Below are 19,818 nucleotides of genomic sequence, written 5' to 3'. Positions count from 1 at the left end.
TAAATGTAGAGACGAGATTTAACGAGTGGTGAATGTGGGGGGTATGATGATTGGCGTATCTTCGTTATATATAGTTACCCGTTGAGCAAAGGCTGTTGTTCAGAATTGTATCTGCCTCCTTGCACGGGGTGTTTGGCGACGATGGCATCGATCTCCTCAAGATCAGCCGCCGACAACTTGATCACCTTCAGGAAGTTGTGGCGGATCTTTTCGGGAGTCAGCCCTCCAGGGATAGGGATGATTTTGGGCATTGCCACGCCATGGTAGTTAGGGTTCTCACTCAAAGCGATAAGCCATGATAACGAAAGCGTCTCAAGCGATACGCTAAACTTATTGTGAGCAAGTTGGTAAAGTTCTTTCGAAAGTTTCAAGTTAGCCAAAAAGTTATCACCAGTGAACTTATCAAACTGACGGCGGAAATCTTCTTGAGGCAACAGGTGTAACCACCCTTCACCATTCTCCACTGCCAAATCAGTGAGGATTCCTTGTCCCAACGGTGAATAAGCAATGATGGGAATACCATGCTTGCTGCACACGTCGATGATGCCGTTCTTTAAGATATCGGTGCAGAATAACGAGAACTCAACTTCCACCGCGGAAACCGGCGCCACTGCCACCGCTTTCTCGATGGTAGAAGCTCCAACTTCAGAAAGACCAATACCGTCGATCCAGCCTTGGTCCAAGTACCGTTTGATGGTGGCCATCGTATCCTCAATGGACACCTTAGCATCAACACGAGCCGGCTGGAATAAGATATGTGGTCTACAGGGCATGCCCACGGGGAAGTACTCCAACATCGCCTTCACTTGAGCATCCAAAAACTCCCGCGAGTTATTGGGTTGGAACGTCTCAGGATCAAACCCCGACTTAATTGCGTAGATAAGCTTCCTGTCGAAGGAGTCCTTGTTGATGTCCAAGAACGTCTTCAACAACTTGTAATTGTCGTAGTCAGGACCGTAGAAGTCGGCACCGTTGATGAGGTGTGTATCGAACTCCTGGGTGGCACAATTTAAGGCTCGTAAGGCATCAGTGATTGATGGCCTCGGCTGGCGGAAAGTGAGCGACGCCGTGCCATAGCCAAAAGTCCCGGTGATTTCAAGCATGATTTGACTTGTAGTTTGTATAAGGGTTAATCGATGCTTTTATAAAATCTCGGGTTTCGAGGGGAAGTAAGGGCTTTGACTGTGTGCAGGGTCTTGGCGTAACATCGGCCCATATAGGCGAGCAAGTCAAAATATACTTATAGTATCATTTCTCCAGTTATGAGATACAGCCATCGTCCAATGGTATTGAGTGTATCAGGCCTGATTTGATTGTATCCTTTAGGTGGATCCCGCTGGGGAAGGACCCTTTTTAAGCTCGGCGGTGAGGGTGTCCAACTCGGCAATCACCGTCTCCATCAGGGCTACCGAGGTTTCAATCTGACTCAACATCCCTTCATAGTGGTTTAACTGACCATTCAATGCCTCCAACGCCTGCCCTCGCTCCTGGAGCTGGAGCAAGTTGTTCTCAAGCTTGATGTAATTGAGACTCTGGTTGGTGTTGAGATTTTCAAGTAAGTTGAGGTCGACGATCAGCAGGTAGGTATCGTTTTCTATCACCTGGGAGAGGGCGTTGAGCCCCTGGTTGACGAGCTGGGGGGTATCTTTGGACATGAAGTGTGTGGGCTTGATAAGAAGCACTGGCGTGTGCGTACCAATTCTACGCGAGCAAGAGAGATCAAAGATTTGGGCAGTGCGGCGGAGGTTGGCTATGATAACCACTGTAGCCGCACCGTGCCTAAACTTGATAGCCTCATCCTGCACATCCTTCAAGTTAATTTGTCAGCACTGTGCCACACAAGTTAGAGTTTTCCAGAGAAAATTGAGGGTTACAAACTTTGTGTGCGAGATTAGTAATATGATGAGCAAAGAAGTTGTGATGGTAAACTCGGTGAAATATGCCTGGAGGAGAGTGTGTCAGTGTAGTCAGATGGTCCGTGGATATTTGATCGTAAACGCGGCCCGTCTCGGTGACTACCCTTCTTAGTGGGCTGCGTCGGGGGGACTTTTATATACATCGATGAGCGTCTCGGCAAGCTCGGTGGCATTCATTTTTAGCGATCGGCTGCGTCGGGGACTTCCACTTTCGTCGGTGGGCTGCGTCGGTAGCTTCCCAATTAGTGCGGCTGACAGAGCATAACTGCTTGTTTAACGCGAGAACCATCGGGGCGTTGCCACATCGAGAAACAGAGATTTATCAAGGGCGGCAGCAATGTTTTAAGCGACTATATATAGTCAGCGATCCTACCACCTCACAGCAGTAAGCATGTGGTACCAGTTTGTTCGTGACTCATTTTTTGGCCGCTCAACGTACCATCTCTCCAAGCATAAATTTTTCTCGTACCGAGAGGAAGCATCTGACTATGAAGTGGACAAGAAGTACCTCGTCCAAGAGTACGCTCCGTCCAAGGCTTCGGCAACTAATGAAGCCACGGGCAAAGTCTGCGACCTGCTGGACCTGCTGATAGCGTGTGAGAAGGATGCCTCAACCCCTCAATCGCTGGTGATTTTAGTGACGTGGGATGGGGATGATGACCCCGAAAATCCTCGTAACTGGCCCGTGAAGCAAAAGGCGTTTTTCGTCGTGCAAATTGCCTTCCTTACCATGTCAGTGTACTTGGCCCTGGCCATTTACACTCCCGGGGTCGACCAGATTATGGAAGACTTTCACGTGGGCTCCGTGGTGGCGACATTGCCGCTTACTCTTTTCGTTATTGGCTATGGTATTGGCCCAATGTGGTTCCTGCCAATGCTGGAAAACTCTCGCTTTGGTCGTACCCTGATTTACATCACCACGTTATTCCTATTCTTCATCTTACAGATTCCCACGGCTTTAGTGAAAAATATCGCCGGGTTGTGTATTTTGCGGTTCCTCTCAGGGATCTTTGCCCTGCCAGCACTTGCCACCGGTGGTGCTTCAGTGTCTGATGTGTTACAGTTGCCGTGGATGCCGGTGGGGCTTGCTACGTGGTCTATGGGTGCTGTTGCTGGTCCCTCGTTGGGTCCGCTCATTGGTTCCGCTTTAATTGTTGCTGGTGGCTGGAGATGGACGTTTTGGTTCATGGCCATTCTCCTGGGATCAGCATTCATAGTGTTGACTTTTACATTTCCCGAACTGTACGAAAAGACTCTTCTCGCCCGTAAAGCTAAACGGTTGAGAGCAATCACCCAAAACTCCAATATCAAGCTGGAAGGCGAGATTGAAAATGAACAGCTTACCACTCGCCAGGTACTCGTGGACACTTTGTGGCGTCCGATTGAGATCACGTTGTTGGAACCGGTGGTGTTGGCGGTGAACTTGTACATTTCGCTCGTGTATGCCATCATGTACTTGTGGTTTGAGGCGTTCCCCATGGTGTTCATTCAGGTGTTTCACTTCAAACTTGTGCCGATGGGCACCGCTTTTGTTTCAATCATCATCGGGATCATCTTGGCGGCCATCATCTACGTGTTCATCATCTACCACCAGTTCACCAAGAAGCTATTGGCAGGGACTATGGTCAGTCCCGAAGTGTTTATGCCCATTGCCATTGTTGGCTCAGTATTGATGCCCATTGGGATCTTTATCTTTGGCTGGACGGCGGCCCCTGACCTCCATTGGATGGGTCCGATTATAGGCGCCGCCACTTTCGCCATGGGGGCGTTTTTCATTTTCCAAACTTTGTTCAACTTCTTGGGGGCGTCCTTTGCTCCTGAATACATCGCCCTGGTGTTCGCCTCTAATGATTTCGCTCGGTCTACCATTGCTGGGGTGTTCCCATTGTTCGCCAGACCGTTGTTTTTGAACTTGAAAACTAAACGCTTCCTTGTGGGGTGGGGTCTGTCAGTTCTCGGTTTTATCTGTGTGGTTATGATTGCCATTCCCGTGACCTTTTTGCTTATCGGGCCGAAGTTGAGAGCTCGCTCTAAGTATGCGGCAAAGTGGTAGCCACTTGAGCTTCAAGGATAAGAAGTCTTGTATATATGACCTAATGCGTAATTAATATAATCTAATGACGAAATCAAATTGTGTAGATGAATCCATCAGTGAACATATTTGCAGATATATTTCCCGACAGCAATTTGAAGATTACGAGCACGAGCGACTTACTTGCTCACTAAGTGTAACCTCAAATATGCAAAATCAAAGAGTTTTCGTCTGACAATTTGCCTAAATCTCTATAAACCACCCCAACTAGTAGACAAACTTAAAGTCGAGTCGCTTGTTGCCTTCGTCGGTGGTGTCCATCATATAGTCGTCTTGTTCTTCCGGGGTCATGGCGTTCCACTTTTTCTGCTTCCAGTGATTGCGCCACCCGAACCACACCCGAGCGAGTATGCACCACACGAACGCCGCAGCCGCAATGGCAATAAGCTGCTTGTTACCCCGACGGTACATAGGAGCATCGTCTTTGCGGTAGATGTTAGCAGAAATGATCCCGGCAATCTGACTGAAGATGTTCACCACCGCCACCAGCACCGTACGATTGCGTACGGAGTTGGAATTGGACAGACACCACGTGATCGAGATTGGCCACGAAGGGGCGTGGGCCAAAAGCATCGTCAAGAGGGCATAGGTGCCCCACTGGTCCTTCATGAACCCTGGCCACGCTAGGAAGGGGATAAGACACACGAGCACCCAGAACGGTTGGAAGGCAAGAGTAAAGGCGCGGGCATTATACTTCTCCGAGAACCAGCACGATAGAAGCATAAACACGATGGTGCCAAACGCATGAGGAATGGTCAAGGCATTGGTGGTGGCGGTGGAGAACCCCATTTGTCGCAATAATAACGTCAAGTACAGTGAAGTTGGGGAGGCGCCAATATCGACCAAGATACGGGCGAAATAAATGAACATGAGGTCGTAGTCACATAACGCTTTGAAGAGCTCTTTGAAACCAACGGGGGTGTGGTTATTCATCAGACCCTTAGCAGGGTCATCACGCAATACCTTATTGACGAGGATCTTCTCCTCTCGGTCAGTATACCACCCTTTGGGTCGGTACCAGGTCTTGGTGGATACCACGGAGGGAGGCATTTGGAAGAACGCCGCCACCCCAACGAGGAGAGTACCCACACCTTCAATAATAAACATCCATTGCCACCCATGAGGGAGCACTGAAGTGCTGATTCGAAGAAGCCCAAGCGAGACGAGCGCCAGCAATACCTGAGTTAAAGGGTTGGAGATATAAAATAACCCCATGCGAAGAGGAAGCTCGGGACCAGTGTAGAAGTATGACATCCACAAACACACGTCGGCAATAAACCCGCCTTGGAACGCTCCCAAAAGAGCTCTGGTGACAAAGAACCCCGCCTTGTTGGTGATGGCCGCCTGGGACATCGACACCATACTCCACGCGATCATCTGGATGGGGATCCAGATCTCGGGACCAAGCTTCTTCAGGACAAGCTGCGACGGAAGCTCTGCGAAAAGGAAACACACCAAGTTAATCGTCTGGCCAATATTGTAGTCGTTAGTGGTCATGCCGCCATCCTTCAAGAAATCGTCGGCGAGCGCCTGGCCCAAGTTGTACCGATCGAAGTTCAATGCGGTGAAGCAGCAAAACGCAAAAAAGGTGACGTTCCAGTCGTTTTTCCACACGATCTTGCGGTCTTCCTCTTTGGTCCACGTCAAATCGGGGTCAAGCAAGTGGCGGCACTCGTAGTCACTCTCGTCGTACATCTTCGAGTAGTAGGCAAGCTTTTTCGGGTCCTTGAACACATGGTCGTACGAGTCGTCCAGGGTGTTCGACTCGACGTCGACGACCAGCTGGTAGTCGTAGACCTTCTTCTCATTGCTCTGCCGGCTTTCCATTAGCCAGACTTGGTTTTTAGGCTCTGATTAAAGATCTCCATTCAGCTTTTGCAGCCGCTTTATAATGACCTGCACTGTGGAGCTTTTGGCGAGGCGCTCACTGTGGTGGCGCCTGCGAAAAGCACAATTTAGCCAAGCATTAGGCGATACCCACGCGGCGACAGCGCAACTATGCCGCTGATTTCAAGCTCCTCCACCACTTGCTCGACGTAGGGGTCGTCCAGCGGGGCGACGACGCCGCCGCCGATCAACAAGTGGAGATAGGCCACCACCGCAGCCACGGCTGACTCGATCTCGCCTGGCGCGAGTTTACGAGCGTGGTCGCCGTGGAGTTCGAAATACGCCGACACCGCCCGTTGCAACCCGGCGTTTGTGTCATCAGCGATGGCGGCGGTGTCGTTGCGTAATCGGGCGAGGGTGTCGGGAATCAGTGCGACGGGCGCACTCGGGGCGGGGGAATTTGTGGCGTGGATGGCGCCATCGACATCGCTCCACGAAAGTGGGGGTTTTGGGGGGACAACCACCAGCGCCGCAAGCTGTTTCGCTGAGCTTAATTGGCCCTGCCGTTTTTGCTTCAACTGGCGCAATTCGTGGGCGGTGGTGGCGAGGCCGACGACGTCGTCCTTGGAGTTGATGTACCCCACCGTGTCGAGCACTTTGGCCCACGCCACCACCTGGCGCGCGTCCAGCGCCTGCGCTTCGTCGACCTGGGACTCAAGCGCACCAATAGCGGTGTTGGCTTGCTGGAGAAACCCTTCCACCCGCTCAATCTCCTTCTGGAGCCGCTGGTGGTACGCCTCCATCCTCGGAGTTTGGTGTGGGTAGGTTATTCAGGTAGTAAATAAACCGTCGCGCCTTTATGATGATGTCACGTGACCGAAAAAACACCCATCAAGTATACCTTCCCCTGATCTACTACCATCACTAGCCATGTCTACCATCAGCCCGCTGGCGCTTGCGCTGTTGGACGAGCAGCTGCGCAACGAGATCAAGGAGTTCCTTGAGACAGAGAACCAGAAGAGCCGCGTGCAGTCGCAAATCCACTTCTACAACAACCTCTGCTTCGGCAAGTGCTTCGCAGACAAGCCCATCACCCTGGGCCACCTCGACGCCGCCGAGGAGCTGTGCTTGCGCAACTGTGTCAACCGCTACTTGGACTTGAACGTCAAGGTGGTCGGGGCGTTGCAAGGCCAGTGAGAGAGCCTTTGAGCATTTCTCTTTGTACATAGCAAATATAATGACTTCTACGCTTAGTACCGTTTTCGCGCCATAATGTTGCGGAGACGACCAGCCGTTTCGTAACTCCACAATTGTGGCGTCTCGTATCTTTGAAAATTGATCCAGAGATCAAATTGCCGTTTGGACAATCGATAACTGATAACGTATACGGCGATCGTTGGTTATCAGTACCCCGATTAGTGGTTGCAGGTTACTGTGCTAGGAGGCGGGCACCCACAACCCTGTGGCGTGTAGCTCATCGAGCTTGGCGTCCACTGCTTGTTTGTAAGGGGTGTGGATCTTGGCTAGCCGCTGGCGCAATGTCGTCCACATCGCACTGAAATCGAAGCGGTACTGGTGCAATATCGCCTGGGCGTCGTCGTCCTGCGATGCCACAATGCTGATTATTTGTTTTTGGCACTCAAGTACTGTCAATATGAGGCCAAACCCATCGGCATAGTCGTCAATGACAAACGGATTAATCAAGATTTGTCCTAAGACAAACGTGATGCGAGATAACGACACAAGCACTGCTGCTTGGAGCTGGTCAACAATTAGCTTCAATTGTTCTACAAAGAAGCTCATGAATTTCCATTCATGTTTCAAGTGGCTTATCAGCGAGAGTACTTGCCCCACAAGTTCAATTCTCTGAATGGGAGTTGAGGCTAGTAATAGGGCACACGGCCACGCAACTTGAAGCAACTGTTCAGCTTGAGCTTCAGGTGTCAGTGGCGGGAGATAGGAAAGACACACGTCCACTGATTGTCTGAGTTCTTGCACCACTCCTCCCATTAGTAGGTCACGATGATTAGTGAGCACCTCCAATAAGATATGGCACGCCTGGAGCTTTATCCTCTGTTCGTAGTCATCAAACAACACTAGTAGAAACGGGATCACAATCGAATACTCTTCTCCACGGACCACTAGCGGCCATATCATGCCCAAACTGCCCACTCCCGCGCCCGCCTTCCACTGGCGACGGCTATCCTCTTGAAGAATCTCCTGATTCACTCCCAGCTGAGCTAAACGTGCCACCCTTTTATTGGGCCTGCTAACTGCAAGCAAATACGGTCGTATCCACTGGGCAATGTCCGTAGAGGGGACGGAGGCAAGACAGTCGAGGGCAACCCGGGAGTGGGCGGCATTAGACCACGGGACGTGCGGGTTGGCATGGAAACTTAGGGAAACCAAATCATCCTCACTCAATTGGCTAGCTGTAGTGGCAGCACAGTGCTGGATAAACTCATCGTACTGCAGCGGGGTATCGTTCCATGCCACCTCCCTGATCATGGCGATGCGTGCGAGCCGCGTGGTACACACTGAAGACATCAAAACTGAAAACTAAGGAAGAAAAATGTCTGAAAGTGAAAGCCTCGTTGATGAATGCTAAAGGAAATGTCATTAATTTTTAAATTACTAGATTTCTCTATGGATTCGCTTATACTCAATTATTGGGACCAGCCAACGATTAAGTATCTATGCTATACATCATGGTGGCCATACTAGTCGCTAAAACTCAATATCACGCTCATCATCGTCACGGACGGGGAGCAAAAACGGAGCTTTGGCCAGTTGCAATAAGTAGCGGAGGGGCAGTTCCGGCATACAGATATTATCCCATACGATAAGCCCTTTGAAGAACAGTCCGTGGCACAACGCCACCATCCCATCAGGTAGTGCTCTTTCTAGAGCCACCCACCCTTCACGAGGTTTTCCCCTAACATTCAAAATCTTAAGGCGACGGTGTTTGGGACCTTCAATACTGTGAAATGACCACGGCTGATTCAGCATGATCGATAGCTGTTCAATCTCCGTGTAGAGACCATCAAATCGAAGCTCAAGCTCGCGAAACCACCGCCACCGAGTACACCGACACCGGTTGATTTTCAACAGCTGGAGTTGTGAGGGAAACACGGGGAACTTGGTGTAGCTGATGTCATCAAGCTCTAGTTCCTTCAAGTATACCAATTCACTGAGGTTGGCTGGGAGAATGCCGCCTTCAATGGATAGAGAACGCAACAGTCGCGGTACCACATCCATCGTTTGGTTATTCTTTAGGCGAAGCAGAGTGAGGGAGGTGGGCAAGGGTAGTTGGTGCATCACTAGTTTGGCAAAGTAAGGGGTCACCAATATCCATTCCCAGGGAGTATTACCGAACTCCTCACTGGTGAAATCACCCATCTTTAACGTTTTTTGTGGGATGTGACACTTGAAATAGGTTAACGAATGAGGGTCGACGATGGTGAGATTCTGTAAGGAATTGGACATCACAAGACACCGCTCAAGGGGTGCCGTCAACACAATATCCGAGATCTTATCGTCGGTGATGCTGAAGCGACGGAGACTGTGAGGGTATATCATTGGTTCTCTGGTATCCACACAAACTAAATCTAATGCTTGAATGCTGGAGATGATATCAATCCGGGGCAGTTCCACCCACCAAAGAACCACATCTCTCAATTGAGGTGAATCGATGACTAAAGGGTGGTTGATCTTAATACTTTTCAACTCAAGACTGGTGAGGTGGGTGAAAGTATCCAAATTGAGGCAGGCACAGTCGACGTCTTTGAGCTTCAAATGGGTGAGATCGGATGATAGCTGCTTGAAGTGGAATGTGACGGCTTCAAAGTCAATTTGAGGACAATCAATCGGCGCAGTGACAATGGAGTTTCTAAGTACCAATTGTTGGCCAATGGCTCCCTTGAATGCAAATGGCGACCGAGTCGATTCCACCCGTTGTAGCTGAGGTAAACAATCATCAAACACTCCCTCTGACCCTTCGATTGATTCTAATTGAGGGTTTAAGGCGATTATCGGTTGAAGATTAGCCCCCTTAGTTCCTCTAAGCTCCACCAAACGAGGGAACCGTGGTGGAAACTTCCACCGTACTCCCAGGTCCACCTTTAAGTGCGTTAATCGGGGCACTTCACAAGTGACGTGAATATGGCCAGTAATCGAAAGTCTCTCCAATGTAGACGGTAACGTCTCAATCTCACAGCCATTGCCACTAATCACCAATGACGTAACTGTGTCTCGAGGTTTCAGAAGTCGTACAATTGGGTACGTAATCAACTGAAGCTCCACGTGTTTTAACTGGGTGTATCGTTCATCCACCACCCCTAACAACGTATAGTCGCTAAACCTCATCAGTGCCACTTTCGGTACTAAAGACGCTGGTAGCTCCTTACACGAGAATGGCCAGTCAATGGTATCGATATGGTGGCGGTAACGTTTCACAATCAGCTCAACAAATAAGGGGACGACAATGCTCTGATTAAACGTTAGATAGACATTGTGGATCCAGGGGATAAGGTGGACATGGTTAAACACCGAAAGAAACTCCTGGCACTGGCGTATCAGCACCGCCTGGCGATTACGGGGGTCGAGTTCGGGGATGGCAACGTGGATAGAGTAGCGGCGATTGACCACCACCGAGCGGACCACGGGGTCGGTCACCACCAGGGCGAGCCAGTAGACCAGCTCGAGGTCGTCGCCGACGAAGCCGAGGATGATGTCGATCACCTCGACCGGCAACGGGTTCATGGCGTCATTAGTTTGCGACGTTTGCTGCACTGGTGTAAATGCCAACCCCGCACTTAGGCACCGCTGTCAGTTACCGATTAAGACCGATAAAGAGCTAGAGAGTATCAAATCGTTTTATTTTAATAATTTACTGATTAGATTTGAATTCATGTTTCACCACTTGTAGTGTCATTCATGGCCACACTCGATCTCTTTGCGATCGCCGCATTTTGTGTGCGAGATCGTCCCACACTCACACTAAGTGCCCCCACCAACCATTATTTATTCCTTTGCCACTACACCTTTTACCTCACAAAACCAAATAATTCAACGGATATAATGGCCAGAGATACTCCCGAACCAACGGGGCAAGCGCTGAATGGCTCGCAAACTCAGACCCAGACCCAGCCTCAGCCCCAAGTCCAACCGATCCTCCACTTGCGGGCGCCACCAAAAGAAGAAGAGAAGAAGAAAAAGAAAGAGAAAAAGCCTCGAGTGCAGTGGACGGAAGATGTGATTGATAACGAAAACATGGGCAAGAAGAAACTGAAGATTTGCTGTATTTTCCACCCTAATCAAGAGTTTGACGATGACCATAATTGTGAGGAAGACCTGAGTCTGAGTTCTGACGACTCAGAAAACGAGGAGGGGAAGCCGAATGCCTACGAGAGACAGCCGAAGTATCACAATCATCTGCACCTTCCCCAGAACCCCGCTTAATTTACTGATGACAAATGACTATCACCGATACCCACTGTGATATACAAACTAATTATGTCTTTCGCCACTGTGAGACATACAGTTATCTTGTCTCATTTCTAGATAGTTTTACATTACTCCAATCTCCTGCCTGAGGTTTGAGGATTCCGTCTGCTACACTTCTTTGTGGCCTGATTTGAATGGTCGTGATTCCATGGCTTTCATTAATAAATAGTTTATGCGTAAATAATCTATAAAACTCTAGCGACCCATCGACACTTTGAACGTAAACGTCACCAAGAACGGAAGCGTCACCCAGAAGATCGCATACTGGAAGATGAGACACACGGCGAGGCAGTCCATTTGCAAGTGGTCTTCGGAGTTGGGGTCGGTGTAAAATGCAGTGAAAAACACGAGGATCGTTGCCAGGGGCATGCCGAACTCGATCACCAGGACAAATCGAAGCAAATCTTGTTTGCCGTACCAGCCGCCGTGGACAAGACCCGTGGTAAGCCCGACGCCGAAAATGGGGAGAACGACGAGACGAGACACGGTGATGCCCACTGCAGTTTTCCAGAACCCTTTAGGCATCTTCTTAACCTGTAATCTCAGGATGGTGGCCCCTAAAAGGAGTAAACCAAGCGGAACCAGGGCGGCCCCGATATACGATACAATATCCATGACGAACAGTAATGGTGGTTGATGATCAGGAGCAGTGGGGATGTGGGGGTGCTCCACGGGGACAAATAATGCCTTAAGTGGAGGTGCCATGGAAATGGCAATACCGGCGATAAGCGCCATCAGATTGGGCGTACGCAAGTTTTTGCTCATGGTGATGCACCAGTTTTTGAACCCCAGCCAAAGCCGTTGCTTTAAGGGTAGTTTTGGTTGGTCCACTGTGGACATAGCCAGTATATTATCCGCAGGGTCGTTGACGTCATGGTGGTGGCCCAGGTACTCACTGTACTCATTAATCACCGTTTCAATATCTTCAGTACGGTGATGACGTTCCAGTACCGTCCGCGACGGGATCATTTGGAGGTTGGTTTGCATCGGTTGTTCGCATGACCGGCGGTGCTGGATGAACTGTTCATGCTGAGCTGATGACGTTTGCAGTGGTGCTATCGAGACCAGCAGCAGTGCTAGTGATGGAGTATGGTCAGATGACGCCACACTGTGGGCATCATCTTTTTTCTCGTCGGAACTGTCGTCGTGAACGTGGACAAGATTGAGCCGTTTATCTCGCTTGAAATCGTATTCCACGAGTCTAAAGAGACCAAGCGAGAACTGGAGACAGATCTGAGCCGCCACGTAGATACAGACAAAGGCAATACCGCGGTTACCTTCGGCTTCAGAAATCACCACACCGCCTTTACTCATCGTCTGGAGATAGGCAATGGGCATATCGCTAATGTTGGGGAATAAACCAACACTAAGCAACCCGCCGAGCCATCGCCGCGGCAGCTTGGTGAGGAAATAGGTGAAGGCGGCGAGCACAAGCCCCACGGTAAAGAGACACAATGCCGTGAAAAAGACGATGCCAATCTGCTTGATATCACTCAGCTTCAAGTTGCTGATCAAGTTATTGAGGATAAGACACGGCATCACCGCCGTCACCACCATATCACTGATATCTCGGCATGTCAGCACCGTCAAGATATTGCGCTTAGCGAGGTAGAAGCCGAGGGCGAGGATGAAGTAGATCTTGAACATCGGCTTCACCGCCACGTAGATGATGGTACCAATATAGAGCGACATCCTTGGGTAGTTTACTCTCGACGACGGAGAGAGCAGTCAGGGATATTTGCCGCAAAGTAATCTCGAGAGGTTGTACCGAGTATTTCGGACTAAAGGCCGAAGAGAGGGGTTTGCATTTTTCGATGCCGCACTCTCTCACCGCAACCTCAGTATTTAATGGTAAGTGGAGCTAATGCTAATGGGGTATGCCTTGATGGTCTCGGGGAATTACATAGAGGGTTTACATTGGGTTTTTTTTGATAATTTTGATGTATATTTCGTTGGTTATCGTTGACGTATGGTGGCGGGTTCGGAGACGGCTGCGGCTGCAAATGTAACGTTACAACGTAGGGTAAAGCCTCGATGCTTTTTGTGGCTTCCGCGCCTTAAATCCAAGATGTTGAGATTAGTCATCATAGTCGACGATAAACATTCCAGTTCAGTGGTGGGTGTTTGAGGTTCTGGAGCTGATGAAAGTGTTACGTATTGTGGGGTACCTGGGGTTGGTCTCTCGATTGAGCTGGGGTGCGCATCTCAAGGTGACAGCGATATCCCCACCACTACAGACTCAAACTGAGGAATCTCTTCAATAAAGGCGAGAATGGTGCTTAAATGATCATAGAGAAGAGACCGCTCAATCATCTAAATTGGATATTGCTGTTAAGCTGCCTTTGTAAATTTGTCTCAGTCGCGCTGAGTAATCGTCCCCAACAAAAGCCTCACCTAATATCGACCCCGCCAGCCCGCAGGGCTAACCCCGACAGGAGACGGCGTGCGCGTACGCGTCTCGCTGCTGACAATAGCCTGCGCCAGTCCCCTTGTCAACACTTTTAATTATGCCTCTATGGTTACGAGGATAAGTATTGGCTAATATGTGGGGTTGACAATACCCCGTTGTCAAGAGAAAATCAATCTATTATTTGTGGTCGACGTCTAATTCTTGGATTCTCTCCTCCTCCCAATGAAGAGCTACCGATGGTAACTGTGTTATGGGCATCGCGCGTCCTCCGCTGGCGTCCATCACTTCGGCACGGGCTCCGTGCCTTTCTAGCCTGATTAGGCAAAGCGACGAGATCGTGCCTAGCGAGTTGGCCGCTTCACCATTAAGAATTGGCGCCATGCAGCGAATCAACCCCAATCGGGAAGGCAATCCACGAGATCATCCCACCGCGGAAATACATCATGTTGCGTGGGTATTCTACGTCATCGATCTCTCTACTACGAGAGAGCATGTCACCGTGTTAGCTAATATAGTATATTTCTTGAAACGTAGAAAACAAACGGGGGGGGCCCAGCCAGCTAATCAGGTGCTGCTTTTTGAAAGGCAAAAGCGGTTTGAGGGTATCGAGATTAGTTTGGCTGAGTGGTCACATGGCCGATGCAATGGGACACCGGTAATAGTACAAAGGAGCGTCACGGATTAATGATAAAGAGCGTCGTGGAAATCGTTAGTCGTCATAAAGGAGCGTAAATGGTCGGAGGCAGGTTATTCTTCGGACTAAACGATGACTCGGCTCAAACGCTTAAGCGATCTGGGAGTGTGGTGGGCGACGATAGTGACTACGTCGTCAATCAGACACACTTGCATCTCGCCTAGCTCCTCGAGCTCGAGCTCTTCCGTCTGCAGCGGTTCCTCACACTCCAGGAAAATCAGTTCTTCCAGGTCACTCGAAAACCGTCTCTCGTCCCACAGCAGCAGGTCCAGGTCACATTTGGGCAGCGGAATCTCCTGGATCGCTTTTAGCGTCAGCGGAGCCTGTTGTTGTGGTCTGGGAGGCAGTACAGGAACGGTAAATTGGGGCGGTTGTTGGAAGTGGTCAGGCACATTAGCAGCACGACGGCGGGGAGACCTCCGGGGTACGTCGGCAGCAGACATACGGTCAAACACTAAAAATGTTAATATCACTGGATATTTGTAAATATGACGAGGCTATATATCGCCTCGTCCCCCAACTGGGGCTCGGAGCCAGCCACCGAGGGCAATTTCACCTCAGGTCACAAATGCAGGCTCAAGGAGCGTTACCAGCCATCATCTGACACCTGCTTGTAACTCCAAAGACTTTTTCCACCGTTATACGTACCGGGAATGCTATACTCGAAAGTAGCCATTTTGTCCTTATGGTAGATGAGCAAGATCGGGGGGTGACGGGTGGTTTTAATATTTAGTCGCATTTTGCTGCTCTCTGCACGCGGTTGTCAGGAGGATGTGACCGGGGCGCCTCAACCCATGCCGGCCACAGCCGTTGTGGTGGTGACCGCCAGCAGACAACAACATGGCAACAGGTGTGGCAGAAGCGTACAGCTGGTAGTACAAGGCTGAAACGATGTGTATTCTTCACTAGAAGCCATTCCCTTCACTACAAACTTAGTTTGCCTACCTTTTTGGCTTTAATGAGTTGCGTTGGTAGGGGACCCTGAGCCAGCGCTGCCGACATATGCCCCTGCCTCAACACTGCCTCTAACAGGAAACTGCGAACTGCAGACGAATGTTTCTTTCGGTGACCGGCGGGCTGGCAGCTGACAGACGTGTCCACCAGGTGGCAACGTGGTCGATAAAGTACTTATATCGGTAATGTTTGTTGGTTTGGTCTTTCGGGGGTTTAAATTGTTGGCGGGGTTTGGAGACAAGGGGTGTCCTACCCTCGGCTCCGCCCTCGGAAGCGGCGAGCTCCGGTGGTATCGTCAGATAATTATCGACGCGTCTTTTTTTTTATCGGCTAATTATAGCAGCGAGTCGTCCCAATGAAGCTTGAGACGACCACGGGGGGTTAGGTTGAGGACACTTTCGGAATAGAGTACAAAAAAAATCGTTTCGTTTACCTAGTAATTCATCGGCACTAAAATCGATATAGTCTAAAAGGGTTTATCTTACGTTTTGAATGATGGCTGGTATTTACGTCAAGCCATTGGCGGAGGGGGTGTGGTGGTACCTTTCTGTTGCCGTGTTGCGAGCCCTGGTCCCAGCCAGATTTTTTGTATTGCCTTCTCGCACACTCGCTCACACACAACACCTTAATCACAAAAAACTACGAGATTGAGGTAATTGCTTTATTGACCCCTATCTTACGGGGCTAAACGTTAAAATCTAATACGAGGGTTGCCATTAGACTACAGGCAAAACCCTTCTTTTTTTAACACCCTCATACCCTCGTATATCGATCCCCTTGGCCAGGGGGTCCGGTTCGGAGTTGCCCCTATTTCTCACTACTCAAACCTCACAAAGGGTGTGACCAATCTCTCTCACAGCCACACGGCTTCAACGGATCTACCCATCCTGAGACCCAACAGAGAGAGCAAAGCAAAAGTGGAAAGCAAACACTAAAGGTAAAGAAACTACACTGCCCGCCCCAGTACCCAACAACCGACACTTTCTACCCCCCTTACGCTGACAATCCAAAAGTGTTTGCTTTTTGCGATCTCTAGCCAGATTCTGCAAACTTCCGACCGTCGCCTGTTATTTCTCTTGTCCAGCCACTTTTTCTCCTATGGTCACCGCTTTGGTCAGGTTCGAATTTTTGTGATACTTTTTTTTGTGACAGCGGATTTTTTGATGTTTTTGATGCACGGGTGTTTCACGTGTTTATGGTGACAGCCAGAGATGGCTGGCTACTAAAAAGTAAACACTGAAGCCCCACTGAAAATCGCCAATTGTTAAATTTCCGGCTCAGCGGTTTAAATAGCGTGACCATTAAGCAACCAGATCAGATCGGTTTAGGGTCGTATTGCTGTTCATATGCCTGTCATGTCTGGAATTGGCTACTTTGACTTCCGCTTTGGGATGAGAGATAACGGACGAGTGCATCGTCTAAACCTCGGCATATACGGGGGCCTACATCTGTCTACTGCACTGCTAATTAGTCCATTCATTTCTTTACCAGTTTAAGCTAGTTCTTCACCCGTTTCGGGGCGGGTTCGCCGTCGCCTTCGTCGTCGCCGGAGTCGTCGGACGCGTCGGAGTCAAACTCTTCCGCCGGGTCAGAGTCGGAGCCGCCTTCGAAGTCGTCGTCCTCCAGCTCGTCCTCGCCCGCCAGGCCCATGTCGACATCGCCATCGTCGTCATCGTCGCCCTCCTTCATCGCTTGGGCGAGCATCGCCTTGGCGATCTTCTCTTCGTTCTTCACCCGCAACCCCTTTTCGTTACAGAATCTCTCCAACGGCTCTTGTTCGTCCTTATCAATCAGCCCGAAGGTGTGAGTGATGTTAGACCCCTTAAGCGCGATCTCAAGGTCAAACGTGCGCAGCGCCAGCACCCCGCCGCCGGTACGCAGCATCGTCACCAGCAGCACCTCGGAGAAGGGGATGTAGACGGTGGGCTTGGTGACAAAGAGGAAGCAGCGGTCGAGCGGGTACAAGTACCCTTCCAGCGCCTTGAGCGAGCACAGAATACCCGGTTGCAACACCTTCAGCTGGAAGGAGCCAGGGACGATCACCCGGCGCTCAGTGAGGCCCTTAAAGCAATGCAGGACCACGATGTGAGCCTGGGCGTCGTAGTGCTTTTTAAGCCTCAGTTCGTAAGTTTTTTGGTACTCTTCGTCGGTCAAATTAAGGTCGACTTCAAGCTCATCTTCCTGGTTAAATTGCATGACCAAGAACGGGTACCGCGTCTGCCCTTGGCGCAACGGGGGGTCGATCTGAAGGATAATAAGGTGGTGGGTGTCGTCGGGCTTTGGAAGCGAGAAGATCCGCTCGATTTGCTTGTACTGGATCTTGTAGTCGTAGGTCTTACCCCGCAATCTGAGCGACAGCGCGTACATGTCGATGTCGTAGCGCCCACGGGGAGTGACAAACAACGTGTCTTGGAACGACACCACGGCGTCGCCAGCGACCTGGCCGATGTCGGCCTTATCGCGGATCTGGTCGTAGAACGTCTGGGCGGCGCTGACTTCTTCCTGTTCCGTTTGTTCAGTTTCCACCCCCTCATCATTTTTGACGGTAGTAGTCTTTTCCACTTCCTCGGTACCGGGGATATAAAATCTCATTTCCACGAGTTCGTCGCCGGCGGCGGCGTTGGCGTCGGGAGGGGCCAATTCCACCGCTACTTCGTTTTTACCCGTCAAATTCGAGTTGGAAATCATCGAGTAGGGCACTTCAAACCCCGGTTTGTTGGCAATTTCAAATACCAACTCGTTTTTGGCGAAATCGGTCGTCCCCCAGTTCCACCCTCTCATCGCGTGTTCCTTGTGTTCCAACTGCAACGAGAAATTGCGCTGCAATTCTTGCTTGAGCTTGTTGTAGTCCTCGACGTCAAACCCGTCCAACATCACCACGCCTTGGTTTTTGGTCTGGACCCTGACTTCGTAGCCTCGAGCGCCACGCGACCACAGCACGCTGATGAGCTCGTTGGCGGGTAGAAGGAAAGGGGCGTTATCGGCGCCGTCGCCCTGGCCCTGGGCCTTACGCCACCCAAGCCCAGACTCGGCAATCCGCATCCGCCCGGAGCCGCGGCTCTGGTTGAGGTAAATGCGGTCAAAGTCGGTGTTGACCATGGTTAATTTGGTGGACAAACGCGCACTGGTGAAAAAATGGTCGCCCACGCGTGTAGCAATTAAACACGAGGAGGGAAACGAGTATGACGAAATTTGAGAGACAAGGTAATTGAAAATTGCGTTCTTTTGTGTTCATGAGGTCAATTGGATAAGGGCAATAGACTTCGATCACCCTCTTTGATTGGGGTTGTTATTGATTGCGACTATGATGGTATTAGCGTACTCTCTCGATGCTGGTAGTGACCCTCGATATACTCCACTATCGAAACAACAAATTTTGATGAGATTTTTCAGAACTGTCGATGACACCTGATCAATTGTAGTACTTTGAAGTATCCACGATATTTCAGATGGCAATATTGTAAGCTTTCCCGGGTGGAAGGGTCGGTCATCGGCGATATCGCTTTTGCAATTACAATGGTGGTTCGGAATTGTCATGCATCGGAAGCCCCCCGTCGCCGACCTCCGCCAAATGCATCAATACTTCGAATCTTTATTAATCCACCAATCCACAAGTACGCCAAATCTCTATGCGATGACCCTAGACAAAATCGTCTTGATTCCAACTTTAATCGCTTACAACCTATCAATACTTCGTTACTTTTCCCTGATACGACAAGTTTTGATTACGTTTGCACGCGATAGATGGCACGACAAAGGCTATTGTTACTCGCTAGCAACCGCCCGCCGAACTCCGCAAAAACCTTTCTCCATTGTGATCCAAGGGACCCCCGGATCAAACCAAGAGCAAAAGCATTCCGAAGCTAGTCAGGCAATCACTACATCTTTCAGTACACCAAGGTTAGAGGGAGGACAAGTTGGTGGTGATCACCACTGATCACTAATCTCCTGTTTCTCCACCGTAATCGCAGCTCCCACTTTCGAAATTAAAATTGGCCACGCTGTTGGTGTTGTTTATGGTATAATTCTACGTCGGCACGGGCTGTCGCCGACGATGACGTCATTTACGGTCTCGGGCCGCTCGCGCCAGGCAATGCACTAACCCATCAAAAAACAAAATGTGGGGATATACGCACCACGTGAAAGCGGATCTCACACAGAACCACATTACGGGGTTAGTGGCGACAACGGAGCCCAAGAAGAAGCGGATGCTTTGGAGCACGCAGCCTCGCCACCACCACTCCAAACCTATCAAAACCCCGACTCATTTACCCTGTTTCAACCTTGTTCTTACCCGGTAGTTGCATGTCACAGGCGACACCTCGTACTCGCTTCCCCTCACCTCGCCACGGTGTCAGACACCCGTGATCCAGCAAAAATTGCCCGGGGCGTTCAGCTAGTGAGGGGCGGCTGTCGGGGG

General features: G+C 50.3%; 12 protein-coding genes across 12 annotated transcripts; 3 read left to right on the top strand and 9 right to left on the bottom strand. All coding sequences in view use genetic code 12, as the record gives it.

The window, feature by feature from the left end:
• Positions 1-74: 74 nt before the first annotated feature.
• Positions 75-1,103, bottom strand: DIURU_003045 (uncharacterized protein; the record flags this gene model as incomplete). The annotated part of the gene is made up of 1 exon (XM_034155764.1): positions 75-1,103. One exon carries the CDS (start codon positions 1,101-1,103, stop codon positions 75-77), a length of 1,029 nt encoding a protein of 342 aa, XP_034012181.1.
• A 219-nt stretch (positions 1,104-1,322) lies between these two features.
• DIURU_003044 (uncharacterized protein) lies at positions 1,323-1,655 on the bottom strand (the record flags this gene model as incomplete). The annotated part of the gene is made up of 1 exon (XM_034155763.1): positions 1,323-1,655. The coding sequence occupies one exon, from the start codon at positions 1,653-1,655 to the stop codon at positions 1,323-1,325; it is 333 nt and encodes a 110-aa protein (XP_034012180.1).
• A 652-nt stretch (positions 1,656-2,307) lies between these two features.
• On the top strand, positions 2,308-3,969 carry DIURU_003043 (MFS transporter; the record flags this gene model as incomplete). Its single annotated transcript, XM_034155762.1, has 1 exon — positions 2,308-3,969. The coding sequence occupies one exon, from the start codon at positions 2,308-2,310 to the stop codon at positions 3,967-3,969; it is 1,662 nt and encodes a 553-aa protein (XP_034012179.1).
• A 246-nt stretch (positions 3,970-4,215) lies between these two features.
• On the bottom strand, positions 4,216-5,835 carry DIURU_003042 (uncharacterized protein; the record flags this gene model as incomplete). The annotated part of the gene is made up of 1 exon (XM_034155761.1): positions 4,216-5,835. One exon carries the CDS (start codon positions 5,833-5,835, stop codon positions 4,216-4,218), a length of 1,620 nt encoding a protein of 539 aa, XP_034012178.1.
• A 128-nt stretch (positions 5,836-5,963) lies between these two features.
• Positions 5,964-6,638, bottom strand: DIURU_003041 (uncharacterized protein; the record flags this gene model as incomplete). The annotated part of the gene is made up of 1 exon (XM_034155760.1): positions 5,964-6,638. One exon carries the CDS (start codon positions 6,636-6,638, stop codon positions 5,964-5,966), a length of 675 nt encoding a protein of 224 aa, XP_034012177.1.
• Positions 6,639-6,765: 127 nt separating this feature from the next.
• TIM8 (protein transporter) lies at positions 6,766-7,032 on the top strand (the record flags this gene model as incomplete). The annotated part of the gene is made up of 1 exon (XM_034155759.1): positions 6,766-7,032. The coding sequence occupies one exon, from the start codon at positions 6,766-6,768 to the stop codon at positions 7,030-7,032; it is 267 nt and encodes an 88-aa protein (XP_034012176.1).
• Positions 7,033-7,272: 240 nt separating this feature from the next.
• Positions 7,273-8,343, bottom strand: DIURU_003039 (uncharacterized protein; the record flags this gene model as incomplete). The annotated part of the gene is made up of 1 exon (XM_034155757.1): positions 7,273-8,343. One exon carries the CDS (start codon positions 8,341-8,343, stop codon positions 7,273-7,275), a length of 1,071 nt encoding a protein of 356 aa, XP_034012175.1.
• A 219-nt stretch (positions 8,344-8,562) lies between these two features.
• DIURU_003038 (uncharacterized protein) lies at positions 8,563-10,596 on the bottom strand (the record flags this gene model as incomplete). Its single annotated transcript, XM_034155756.1, has 1 exon — positions 8,563-10,596. One exon carries the CDS (start codon positions 10,594-10,596, stop codon positions 8,563-8,565), a length of 2,034 nt encoding a protein of 677 aa, XP_034012174.1.
• A 174-nt stretch (positions 10,597-10,770) lies between these two features.
• Positions 10,771-11,295, top strand: DIURU_003037 (PPP1R11/YPI1 family protein; the record flags this gene model as incomplete). The annotated part of the gene is made up of 1 exon (XM_034155755.1): positions 10,771-11,295. One exon carries the CDS (start codon positions 10,771-10,773, stop codon positions 11,293-11,295), a length of 525 nt encoding a protein of 174 aa, XP_034012173.1.
• Positions 11,296-11,535: 240 nt separating this feature from the next.
• ECM3 (putative ATPase) lies at positions 11,536-13,032 on the bottom strand (the record flags this gene model as incomplete). Its single annotated transcript, XM_034155754.1, has 1 exon — positions 11,536-13,032. One exon carries the CDS (start codon positions 13,030-13,032, stop codon positions 11,536-11,538), a length of 1,497 nt encoding a protein of 498 aa, XP_034012172.1.
• A 1,477-nt stretch (positions 13,033-14,509) lies between these two features.
• On the bottom strand, positions 14,510-14,887 carry DIURU_003035 (uncharacterized protein; the record flags this gene model as incomplete). Its single annotated transcript, XM_034155753.1, has 1 exon — positions 14,510-14,887. One exon carries the CDS (start codon positions 14,885-14,887, stop codon positions 14,510-14,512), a length of 378 nt encoding a protein of 125 aa, XP_034012171.1.
• Positions 14,888-16,895: 2,008 nt separating this feature from the next.
• On the bottom strand, positions 16,896-18,497 carry POB3 (FACT complex subunit; the record flags this gene model as incomplete). The annotated part of the gene is made up of 1 exon (XM_034155752.1): positions 16,896-18,497. The coding sequence occupies one exon, from the start codon at positions 18,495-18,497 to the stop codon at positions 16,896-16,898; it is 1,602 nt and encodes a 533-aa protein (XP_034012170.1).
• Positions 18,498-19,818: the final 1,321 nt, after the last annotated feature.

This window comes from Diutina rugosa (genome assembly GCF_008704595.1).
Source record: "Diutina rugosa strain CBS 613 chromosome Unknown scaffold43_size124718, whole genome shotgun sequence".
Classification (NCBI taxonomy): Eukaryota; Fungi; Ascomycota; class Pichiomycetes; order Serinales; family Debaryomycetaceae; genus Diutina; species Diutina rugosa.
Note: the sequence above shows the minus strand (reverse complement) of the source record. Positions and strands in the feature narration are given on the sequence as shown.